The sequence below is a fragment of the Nestor notabilis genome, unplaced genomic scaffold, assembly GCF_000696875.1.
Source record: "Nestor notabilis isolate BGI_N333 unplaced genomic scaffold, ASM69687v1 scaffold20129, whole genome shotgun sequence".
Taxonomy (NCBI): Eukaryota; Metazoa; Chordata; class Aves; order Psittaciformes; family Psittacidae; genus Nestor; species Nestor notabilis.
The window spans coordinates 56,092-69,249 of NW_009942633.1; the positions used below are offsets into that span (position 1 = coordinate 56,092).

The 13,158-nt window shown below is 37.3% G+C and overlaps 1 protein-coding gene across 1 annotated transcript in view; it reads right to left on the reverse strand.

The window, feature by feature from the left end:
- FRK (fyn-related Src family tyrosine kinase) overlaps positions 1–5,993 on the reverse strand; it is a 50,580-nt gene extending 44,587 nt beyond the window's left edge. The window contains exon 1 of the mRNA XM_010021498.1: positions 5,566–5,993. Coding sequence (XP_010019800.1) covers positions 5,566–5,993 — 428 coding nt within the window. The remainder of the gene's footprint in view (positions 1–5,565) is intronic.
- Positions 5,994–13,158: the final 7,165 nt, after the last annotated feature.

The following is a 13,158-nucleotide window of genomic DNA, read 5'->3' on the forward strand; positions in this document are numbered from 1 at the left end:
CATATGAAATATATCAAATGAAAGAAAAGATGGAATTTCAAATGAGTTCATATACTACTTTTTTAATGATTTCTAACAAATACATAATTGGGTGATAAAGAAACTTTTTCTACCAAAACATATATAACAATAGCTTTTGTGCTTAATATTATCAGGTTCCAAGAATATGAGAATAACCTACTACTACTTTGCTTAGTCATGTAAGCAATAGCGGTTCTAATACCGGGGTTAGTGCTAATGCTGGTGGTGTCTTCAGGAGTTTGTACTGTAATAGAGAGATAAATTACGAGTGAGAGAGAGATAAATTACGAGTGAGACAGAGAGAAGTGCACAGAAACCACAGTGGATTACATTCAGTTTTCTGAGGTGTTCAGCAGAATCTAAGGTTTCCCTTTAAAAAGGGTCTCTAGACATTTTGGCTCTAAATACCACTTTGAAAAATGACCTACATAAACCAAAGATACCCCATAAACATGACTTTGCAGAAAGTGGAAACAGGTCAGCCCAAGGAATGCTTTATTGTTCACATATAGTAACTCAGGTTCAATGTATGAAATAGTTAAAGCTGAGCCAGGTCACAGAAGGTGATTGACAAAAATAACGTACAAGTCATTTCTACTTTCAAAGAGTTCTTTAAAAAGCTCATTGTGGAATTGACTGGTGAGGTTTCATTGATTAGGTCTGGGGCTCAGTTTCCACCAGCTGGGAAATACCTGCATAAGAAATCTCTCTGAAATATGGAATGTTTCTGAAACTGGCAAAAGTTGAAAGTAATCGCTGTGATCTTCTTTGACCTAATCTACTAGGAATGTGTGTGGATTTACTTCCCCCAGCGCAGCAGTCTTGTGTTAATAATATTGGCATGAACATACGGATGAAGTCGACTTTCAATAAACAGCCAACCGGTCCATCAGGATGGCAGACAACAGCACTCTCTAAGAACACTCTTCCCTTCCTCTAGAAATAAAGAATTCATGTCACTCCAGCAGTGAGTTAGCAGTGAGTTCTTTTTGTTTGATTGTTTTGTTTAGGGTTTTTTTTTCCTTCATTACAATTAACTGTACAGCTGGGCTGTATTTGTTGTCCATAACAATTTCTACTATGTCTTTTTCTTGTTTAGTTAAAACAACTGGCAATAATAAAATAAGGGTAGGTGAATGCGTTACTATGGTTCCTGTTTATAGTGCAGAAAAGCAGGCACAGAAAGAGCACAGAGACAGAAAGGTCACACTCCTTGCCAAGGAAATTTATATCATTAAATTCATATTCTGGTGTTAATTGAATTGCTCTTTGCTGGACATGAAAGTTGAATTACGTGTCTAAACCCAGAAAGAAGAGCATTCTGGTGTCATGGGATAAGGCAGATACAACCTCATTCAAACTTCCTTAGAAATGAAAAATCTGTCTGGCTTGTGGTCTTGACTTCAACCTGTGATGCAGAGAGAAGAAAAGCACCAAGTGTTCTTACAGTTGCTAATTTATCATTAGTGCAATCTCCATCTGCTTTTGGTCAGATATTAAGTAAAATAATGATTTTGTAGTAACAGATTGATTTCCTTGTGAAGTGGAAGTTCTCTGTGTGACTATGATTTGCTAGACAAATGCTTCCACTCCCCAGCTGCCTTGTCTCACCTATCCCAAGTAGGGCCAGGAGAACACACCTGTCTTCAGAGACACTAGGCACAATCCCTTCACAATAGCTTCACCTGACAGGTTGTTGTTAGTATAAGGAGTACTGCAGGTGCTAGAAAAGATCAGCAATAAGAAGATGCTTTACTGGTAAATATAAAAATGAAGGGCCTTGTTCCCTCAGTCTGTCCAGAACAGCCTTCATGGTAGCAGGTGTGAATTCCTTGGACTTATTTAATCTTATGTAGCACACATTTGGACTGCAATGCTGCAGCAGGCAGAACCCAAGCCATGGATTTGCCTTTTCTTCACCTTCCCCTGTTCACACAGATTGTTAATGGTTTCATCCAAGTGATTCACCCTGGAAGGGATCACTCAAGCCAAAGAGAAACTCTTTTTTTAACATGATATTATGCACAAATAAGAAGTGTTTGACTTTGGTGTAAGTTGTCATATTATATAATACAGATATATTAGGAAAACATATTATAAACAAAATCTTCCTTCAATTTTAGCATACAATTTCTACCAATAAACTTTAGTCTGAGGAAAGCAACACGGTAAAGAAATCTCATTCTTTCTCAGTTCTGCTGGAACATTGTGATAGCCAAGGATATGTGAAAATTCCCTTTCTTATATATAATATTTAATTTTCATTTTCCTCAGTCTGGAGATACTGCACATCCTTTCTGCCCTTTCATCCAGTTATTTATCACTTTATCAGCACTACATCAGTCATACTGGATGGAATCAAAGAGACTTCCAGGAAGTAAAACTGCTATCCAAATGAGGACAAAGAAGTTTCTCACTTTTGTTCTTACTTTACTTCATTCTCTTTCTTACAAAAAAAAAAAAAGTTAAAAAAAGCTTTTCTCCCTGAAAAAAATTCACAGGTGCTTCACAGCAAGGAGACAAAATGGTCTGCTGCGGCAATTTGAGAACAAGCAACTACCTACCATTATCTTCTGCCAGAATGGACAACACAGATCCAGATGGACTTTCTGATCTCTAACTGTCTCTATAATAAAGACCATGTCAAAATGTTGATAAAAGGGGTCCAGATATATTTTGTTGTTAATAATCTTGAAGGCCACAGGCAAAATTGAAATGATTAGCAAAAGAAATTTGACTGCTGTGCATGTAGCTTTCAAGCATGTATTGGCTAAACTTATATAGTGTCCCCATCATCTCTAAGTCATTCCGTGACTTACAGAATATTTCATGCCTCTCTATCCCTTTACGTAAGTGAATTTAAGGAGTATCCGTGAATGCATATGAATGTAGTTTTCTTAAGTTTCTATACAAACATGATGAAATCAGCTGCTGAAGAATATGATCAGCTTGGTTTTCTTCCCATGCTTCCTAAGAGTCAGACCTAAGAGTCACACATCAAGTGTGTTTCCCACAACAGTTTAGCCAGTTTGTCATGATCTAGTAAGATGAAGATACAGTCCAGAAATAAGCTAAAATTCCTGTTGTTTCTGCAGATATAGAGAAGCTAGCTGGTGCTAGGAAAGGTGCATTCAACGCGCTCAAAGACTGCTGATCAGCTGTGCCTGACAAATATTACAAAGCATAAACAACACACAGCATATATGGTACATATGCATTTTGGCAGGTGAACATAAGACTATATGTCTTCCTTTTTTTGTCAGTTCTGTGCTGGGACCATAAAGGACTGGTATAAAGGATGCAAGGCTGCAATAAAAGTTTTTTGTATTTCCATAAATGTCTATATCATGGCCATGAGCAATTGTCCAGCACCAAAGGGGAAACAAATTAAAATCAAAATAAAATGATGAAAGAACTTAAATTTAAACTTTGGTAAGAGAATATGATTAAAACATTGAATTTTAATTAAAGAGACATTAGAATAATTTTTTTTCAACCTCATTGTTTTACTTTAGGGTTAGTTCTTTCAACCATAATTACTGTGGCTCTTACTGTTTTACTAGGATAACACTGAACAGTAGCTAACAGATAATAGAGGTGTGAAGTGCAGAGGGTGAGTGAAAAGGAATTCTTGGAAGAAATTATAGAAAGAAATATTCCAGTTGGATACAAAGCAAAAAAAATCCTCACTAACGGGGGAGGTGGAAAGCTCGACGGGGAATGCCCAAGTAAATGGGTCTAGCTTTATTTTGTCCATGTTTGAAATTGGAGAATTATTTCAAATGTCTTTCAGAGGTCCTTTCCAACCTGAGTTAGTCTATGGTTATATGCATGTGGCATGACAGCAATTTTGCATACATATGAAGATCACTAAAGTCAACTCACTTAGAAGGTAATCTGAGAAAAGACAACATGTTTAACCAGATTAGCTTTGGTATGAAACTAAATAGTGCTGTAAAAGCTCTCCATTTCCTTCTCTCCAGTGTTCTAACAACCTATAAAGAAAAAATCTTTTGCCAAAACTTAGTCTTTATTGATAAAAAGAGAGCGGTATATAAAAGGAATAAAATAAAATCGATTCTGTAACAAGAAAACAACAAAGGTTATCAACAATGCACTTTAGCAAACTTAACTTTGTATTTGATGCTGTAGGTATAGAAAGATAAGAGAGAACTTTAGAGTTCTGAGCAAAATTACTTTCAAAGTATTAACAGAAAGCAGAAATCTTAGATGACTTGTAATAAAACTAGTTCTTGAAAGAGAGCAAAGGCCAAGCTGAGTTGAATTAGAGCCTACAACCGTTTCTCTAGTGGTTCAGAAAATGCCATCCCTGCAGATTAATTTCTGCAATTGGAAGAATTCTTCTGAACATTGAAAGGGTTGTCTGCCTGAATACAGAAATAGAAACAGCTGGTCAGACTCCAGAAATTAAGGTCTTCAGGTTAGAGAGGAATCTTACAGCAGCCCTAAGATGCCTCTAGCACAGCTGATAAAAGACTGGCATAATTATATCTGAGCCAATTTTCCTAGCCCTTGGCAGTATGGTGGGCAGATCACACCAGAGCTTATGTTTCAGGTCCAAATGAGATTTAACTGAAAAGCTGCAACATCATCCCTCTAAAGTCAACATTAATTCTGAGACTAATAATGAATGCCATTTCTGCTGTCTCTTTCCACACAGATAATTTCTGTCAAAACATACCTCTGGAACTGCAGTCAGACCTATTTCAGCAAACACTGCCTCTGACTGTTACACACATAAATAACTCTGCATCCCAGGCTGACTCAGACCTTACTCATCCTCACTAGGGAGCCAAGTAACTGCTTTTGGGTGATTTCTGCTCTAGTTCAGAATATTAAATAAGATTGGACATGTTTTGAAGGGGCAGAAAAACATGGACTGCATAATTAATCTCTGTGAAAGTTTAACAAATTAAATTTGTACTCTGTTGCTATATCGAATCTTTTGCCCTTTGCAGTACTTACTCTAATTAAGTTTCTTCTGAGAGCAGAGATTTGCCTCCAAAGAAGAAACAAATAACGCAGAGAAAGCCATTAAAAACTTAGCTGTTAGAGACCCATCATTTGTAAGAAGGTGTAAAGGTAGCTTCCTAAAACTGATTAATTGACAATTTTGCAGCTGGTTAGGCTGAAAACTGTTTGGGGCAGGGGTCATCTCTTTCCACTCTCTGGGGAGTATCTGACACACTCATACTGTTATGTAAATAAAAAATAATGAACCATCATAGTGGTAGCCAACCCAATATTCCCAGGCACTTCTCAAGCATATGATTAGGGTATATCAGAGAGGAAAAATACTTAAACCAAACCAAAACCTTCAACACTCTGCATTTTGTAATTTATTTTCTTGTGACAACACTGTCTTTCCCTTGAACATGCCAACTAGCACTATCACTGGTAAGACCACTGGAGGCTGACTACGGCAGGGTGTTCCTCAGCAACAGAAAAGGCCATAGCTTCCTGTCTCAAGCCTATTTAACGTGACAGAAAAGATACCGTGCTGTGCTTTACACGGGTACTCACGGCTCAGCTTGGATGCTCTGGTCAGCAGCTATGTAGTTGGCAGGGATGTAGCCCTGGAGCTTGCGGCCAGGACAGACTGACCCTGTTGGCAGGAGAAGCCTAGCATACCACCAGCCCTCATGGGATGCATCCAGCACTTCAAGCTTATCCCCGGCATGGAAGCTCAAGTCCTCCTCAGTGCGAGCCTCATAGTCGAAGAGTGCCACAAATGTGCAAATATTCACCAGATGCTGGCCAGGCAGTGGAGGTAAAGGTTTCTGCTTTATCTTACTGTCTCTGTCTTTCTGTCCTTGGCAGTCGTCCTTTACCACAGCAAGATTGGTGAAGACTTGGCTGACTTTCTCATCCTGCTCACCATCTCTCCCTGAGAATAAGAATGGAATGTAGGGTTCCAAACAGGCACAGTGCTTCTGACAAAAGTTTCCCATCCTTTTTCCTCGCGCCTTCCTCTGCTTCTACTTTTCTTTCTGTTTTCTCAGTTGCAGTACCCTTAGACCAATTTTTGCACCATCAACATTTTAGCGTTTTGCAGGATTTCTTCTCTCTCTCCTGCTTTGGCACAAAATGAAACAACTCTTGGCACAGCTGGAAGCTTCTCTCTGAGCCCCACTGAGAGCTCATAACAGGCAGTTCCTGGATCGGGAGTGAAACCTGAGTATTCGAGTGCTGGAGCACATGTGGAGGGAATTTCTCACTTCCTCTTCAGAACAGGAAAGCGACACAAAGCTGTGCTAGGCTGAGCTCTGGGAACCATGGGGAAACGTAGAGCCTCTTCTCCTACAGCAAAACAACAAAGTCAAAATATCTAAGAAAGGAAGGCTTCTCAACTCTCATTGCTTGGGATGGGTGTTTTCTTATCTCAGATAGAGTCCTGTCATCTGATCAGCGGTGAACGCCTGTAAAGTCTGTTCTGGTAATGATTAACTAAGCTGACCTGCCCGTTTCCTTAGCAGTCTCTGACGTGGACAGCTTGAATATTTCTCTTTGTTTCCTGGTTTGCTCTGGTTTCGGTTCCTGGAGGGAAGCCTTTGCTCGCCTGAGGCCAGCAGACGCCCTCACCTGGAGTGAATCTGTGGCTTCTGCTCTCACTCACACCTGGGCACTTTCCCCAGCTGAGCACCTGCCCTTCAAACCAGTTCTCTGGCTTTTCCTTTTACTGAGCTGGATTTGGCACCTCTTACAAAGCATTTCTTACATGAGGCTTGCAGTAATATAGCAATAGATTTTAATTAATTCCTTATTCTGCATTTTAAGGAAACAAAGGCACTTGCCAAAAAAACAGTTGCTTTAGGTGGTTGGCTAATTATATCAACCACATATAAAAGCAACGGCTGCCTTCCAGACACCATGTAAGCCAATGAAACTACATTGACCGATATATTCCCATTTCTAAAACACTTATAACCTGCCATACAGACTGAGCACAGGCATCCGGATACTGCTGTGGCAAAGCAGCCTGGAGAGCTGACTGCCACATCCCAGTAGTTCAGCCCAAGCTTTAAAACAGCTGGAAATCACCACAGCCTGGGAAACATGCAATGCTTGGAGCAGGAAGCACAGGAGATAGCCTATCTGAGCAATGCGGTAGCATTTCAGTAAGAAGAAAACTCTTACAGACGAGACGTCAATCAAAACCCACACATGGACCTATAGCTTCCTGGTGATAAAGCAAGATGGCTCCTTCTCTCCCTCCCCCCAGGAATAACTGTTGTTTTCCTAAACCATTTACACATATCTCTCAGCTCCATTTAGAGTTGCTGGCTTCTGTTGCTTTACTTTACTAGAAAGAAAAGCCAACTAAATCACTTAGAAACCAAAGCCACTTGTTTTCATCATGTCTCTCAGTCCTCTAAATGAGGAGACCAGTAGCACAGGCAGAAGCCTACTGATGGACTAGGAGCTGTGGGATGACTGAAGGAAGTTTCCACTGAAACTTCATCACTTTCAGGTGCATCTCCACTGAAAAGGGCTGGGGAACTGCTTACCTACTCCTGTTCTGCAATGCTGCAAAAGACATTGAATAAAGATGAAAGTGCTAAAGATGTTAAGTGATCACTAAGCCTCACAATCTGTAGTGAACCCTTTGGGTCTGGTGAAAAAAATGGCATGCTGATTTTGCAGATTATGAAAATTGTATTAAGTTTCTGAAGCACCACTGGAGATTGTTTTTTCCCCACAGCAATTACTAATCACTACCCAGATCAATAACAACAGAGATACCCAAGAGATATTTTCTTTTCTTGGCTCTGAAGGACAATACGTAAAGTCAGGAAAGGCCTGGGTTGAAAAAGAAACTATCTTCATTACTCTTGTTTAAAGAATTGTCTATATTTACTGAAATCAGAAAATAATAGAAAAAAATTATTAAATAATCTGGTTTTTTTCAGTTTGAATATTTGATTGGCTTTTCCTGTAGTTTTCTGGTTCTGGCAACTTGGGCATTAATCCAGCAAAGATTTCCATACACATTTACTTCACAGAATAGTTTCATCATGACAACAGAGCTACTTGTGTTGTACAGAATCAATTTTATATATGTCTCTTTTCAGGATCAAGACCCATCTTTATACCCAGGTACCAATCTCAATACACATTAGAAATCATGCTGCATTCACTGAGGCCACTCATATGTGTATGAGTGTATATACACGAGTGTATACGCATGTGTATATGTGTATGCACGAGTGTATACACATTCTAGCTACAATATTTGTAATTGCAGCTAGAATGGGGCTTAAGCCTACAAACATTTGTGTATATGAGTATCTTACCTGAAATAAACCCAAGCATTAAACTGATCTTCTCTCCAAATTTATGTCCCTGCTTGGCTTTACAAGACCAGAAAGACTTTTGCTGGAAGTGATCAATAACTATAAATCGGATCACTTTCTTCCAACCACCTCTTCAGGATCAGTTCTATTTATGAAACAAGCAGGCTTTAAAAAATAGCCACGAAATTCAGTAGTCACATTTAAAACTCTCCTCAAAAAGAGAGAGGAGTGTGGTTGCTGAGAACTGCTGAGCAGATTCCCAAGCCTGTGTGGGGCAGGACTGTGGCTGAGCGGTGGTGGCCACGCTGAAGCAGTGCCTCCGCAAGGGTCTTTGTTCCCATCCTGGTGACTTCATTGAGGATTCTCTGCATTTCTGAAAATAAAGCAGTACTCTTTATCTTTTGGAGACTATATAATTTTATCACATGCAAGAAAAAATGAACAGGTAATAAAAATGTTCTGGATGGTTTTACTGAAAAAAAAAATAAATTCTGCTAAATACCATAATCCTAATTTTCATGCTCACAGTTTCAAACAAATTAGGGTAATTATGTATATTATGAGGTTTTTCAATATAAACTATTGTTCAAGTCCTCTCTACTGGTATTACATATAATTTTACAGGATAATCTTTGCAGCACCTATTTCTGGGCTTAATTTGGTTTTGCTGCTTTGCATCCCACTATATTTTCTTTTTCCAAAGGAGGCCAAACAGATCTGTATTGCTTACTGGCCTTCTATTCTTTACTTAATTTGTTTTGGATGCTGAGTGTCAAATCAGAAATTGTCCAAATAAATAAGCTACTAGATGTAAAGCGCCTGTGAAAGACTTAATCAGATATATTGATGAATTTTATTAGCAAAAATGCTTTCAGAAGGACACAAGAACCTCACCTCATTCTTACAGCCAGCAGTAGCTAGTGAGAAAGATGAATTTATTATGACCAGTATGGCACATTTACAGTATGGATACTGAAATTTAGTATTCTGATCCATATATTATTTAAAAACTCATCAGTATTGCAAGTAGTTTCTTGAAAGACGGAACACCTTAAAGCAAAGATGGATCATTTACAATCTGTGTATGATAGAATCATATGAATAAACTTAGATTTTAGAAAAGCAAACAAATCTGTTCAAACTAGAAGTATTTTCCCTCTTCAAACTAGACAATTCCCTTTGCTTTTAAAGTATATTTACTTGTTCAATAAAGAAAAAAGTCCACACTGAGGCTATAGGCTTGAGGATGACAGATACCTGAAGTAACTTTTTATATCTGGCATGTTGCTTGCAAAGTCCTATATAAATAAGAATCTTGCAAATAGCATTACCCCTGCTTAAAGGATTAATTTGCAGTACTCTAAATCCATTAAATCAAATTCTAGTTAACTGAAAGTCAATATTCTTTAGGCCTTGTTTATTCTACAAAGCAATCATGTTTAAACATGTTGGTGAAACACATTTCTCTTATTTGACTGAATGGACAGAAGAATAATGTTGCTATGACATGTTTTAGTAAAGCTAGTACAAACCTAATCCACAACACTGATATTAATTGAAATGCTCTTTGAATAAGGTACTGCTCTGCATGAAGTTATCAGATTGAGGCACATTAAGTAAGTACAGATAAGGTTTGAATCCATAATAATTTGAAATTCTTGGTTTAGATATAATTTTTATTTCTGCTCCACACTTTCAAAAACAATCTTGTACGAGTTTTCATTACAGATATTTCCTATGCTTGTTGATTTATATGTGCTCCGTATGGAACTATAGGTATCATTACATAAACCCTTAGAGTTTTAGAAAAAATGAACCATCCTCCAACTCATAAATATGCCGCCCCATATTCTAGAGGCAGAGAATGAAGATCACTGAGCACCAGCTTTGGTGCTGATGCTGCATGATGTTCGAAACAATTTCCTTAGGCCATGCCGAGAATTACAGACAGAACAGTACTCTGCTTGGGAAGAAAGGATATTCTAAGACAATATCCACAAACAGTTTTTTTAATAAATATGAGTCAGTTCAAACTGGAAATTGAAGAAGAGATTGTTTTTTCTTCATAGAAAATAAGATTACAACAGAAATAAATATTTTCCTCCAGAATTGTTTCAAATTTTGTAAACAGGAAAAAGCTCCATGTGGGAAAATGAAAAATTAAGACATAAAATACAAGAATCATAATTAAATAATGTATGAAACTGCTGCATGTAGCATTACTTTTTATATGGTATAATCTTTTTCAAGTCATTATATTGATGCATTAACATATGCTAATTTAAATATTTGATGTATTATACCTCACTTACAAAAACATCTTAATACATTATGACAAAGCAAGTCAAGTGTTCCAGCAAAGTAAAATATTCAAATAATATGATCTTTAAAGAAATTAGAAGAAAAGTAAATGCATACTGCTCTGAATCTGTGGTTGGGAAATAATTTAAATGATTAAACATTTTAAAGTTTTGTTGTTTGGGGTTTTTTTTAACGTAACAAATTGAAATGGAGCACAGTAATTTTTTTATTACAGCTGTCTTTTCAGCTGTATTTCTTGCCATTTGCACATTAGAATGGAACACATTACCACCACTTTGTAGCTTTTTTATAATCCATTTAATCAGCACTTCCATTTTGTTTCTGTAATTTGCAAATTGCCATTCTTTTAAATGAAAATAAATTATGTGTGTAATTTTATTCTTGACAAAATTGTTTATTCTTATTGATTAATCACTTTCCCAGTTTTGTGTATTATCTTAAACCATAAATCCACAGAGACATAGAGTTATATTTGATTCGGCATTTTCCAACTTTAAATCTTTCGCATTCATAATGAGAAAACTCTGACTATTTATTTTCATAAGGCTGATCCAGTAATCCATCTCTACTCTGAAAAGCATTAAAAGTACATTTTCAAGTGCTTCGGTGATGAGGGTTGCTTATTTATTAGCTGAATTTGGGCCTAGAACAGGCTACATCTGACAACAAATGAACACAGTGCAATAAGACTCTGTCAAGAATTGACAGAATAGAAACTATCTTTATTTGTTCAAACAATCAGATCTCACTCTGCCTAATTTAATGTGAGTTTTGCCATTATGTGCAATAGGACCAGACCTCAGCCATTATTTTTCATTTTATCGTACATTATTCTAAATGATATACAGCACACACTGTTAAAAATTGTAAGTTAATTTGCTTTCTATGAAGCAGCCTTTCTGAGTAAAACCACTGCAGCTCTCAGAGGCATGAAAAATACTTCTAATCGAAACTATCTCTGAGTGGGGAAAAATATGGTAAGTGGATGACAAAGAATTATCAGTGAACATGACTTTCCCATTATTTTAAGAAAATGTATTCCAAAACTGACCCTGTTATGAATAGGTTTTAAATTTAGAAGTGTATATATTTATGAAGATTTTATGATGGGTCAAGATAATTTCTCACATAACTCTATCAAAGTCTGCATGCTATGCCATGGATGACTTACGCACATGATTTACCATCTTTATCTTCAGAAGTTGGAATTGCATGAAGAGAAGCAGAGAAATCCAAAGAGAGATGGTGGAAAGGAATAATGTATCAAAGTACTGTACTCATGATTTCACCTGTGAATGAAAGTGTTGGGTTTTTTTCCCAAAAATAAAATCAGCAGTCTCTCCTGTACTGTGTATATGGGAGAGGCAAGGAGCTAAAACTTAGAATATATTAATTCACCATATAAAAAACCCATCTTTTTTAATTACTTCAAATTACTGAAATATTACATGTAATGCCAGTAGAAAAACATTAGATATTAATTTTAGAATAGAATAGAGTCATTCAGCTCACAGGGATCTACAACAATCATCTGGTTCAACTGCCTTACAACTTTGAAGATGGCCAAAAGTTAAAGCGCATTATTAAGGGCATTGCCCCAATGCCCCTGAAACACTGACAGGCTTGGGGCATTGATCACCTCTCTAGGAAGCCAGTTCTATTGTTTGAACACTCTTTCGGTAAAGAAATGCCTCCTAATGTCTAGTCTAAACCTTCCCCATGCAGGTTTGAAGCATTTCCATGTGTCCTATCTCTACCAGGGAGAAAAGATCAGCATCTTCCTCTCAACACCATTTTTCTTTTATTCTTCCTGCTAGGTAAACCATACGTACACAAATTGCTCCACATTACTGTATATAGTGCACACACTAGGATTTTGTTCAGCTAAAATCTACAAGAAAAGGGCTGGGTCTGCCATAAGTTCTGGTGATTATATGCATCCTGTGCACAGTCCATCCACTTGCCAGACCAAGTCTCCCTCTCTCCTTGTATATTTTCTATACAGTTTCCTATCTCTTGCTTTCTTTCTGCTCTGTTTATCTTTCACAGGTATGAAATGAAATGTTGTACAAACAGCATCACCAACATGGAAGACATTGTCTTTTCAAACCAGAGGAACAAGATCAGAAGTGCCCCAGAGCCACTTCAGGATGTGCATTTATATATTTTCCATATTAAAAGGAAAGGGCAGGAAGAAAAGGAAGCTATAATCCTGAAGTTTACTTCAAAATTATGTTGGGAAGCAGTAGCCAGGGCATGGGTCAAACTCTGAAAACAATCTTAAACACCATAACGTAGCCATAGCCAAGGGCACAATTGATTTAAAAACTGTTTTCTACTCATCTTTGGAAGCATAGATATAATCAGAAGGTCAACAAATACCAACACTTAAGTGACTTATCTCTTTATCTGATCCAGCATAAAATGTCTTAAAATCATGTTTTTCTTACTCTGAAGTCAGTGACAATATACTGTAAACATTGGCTTAACTGAGAGCGGA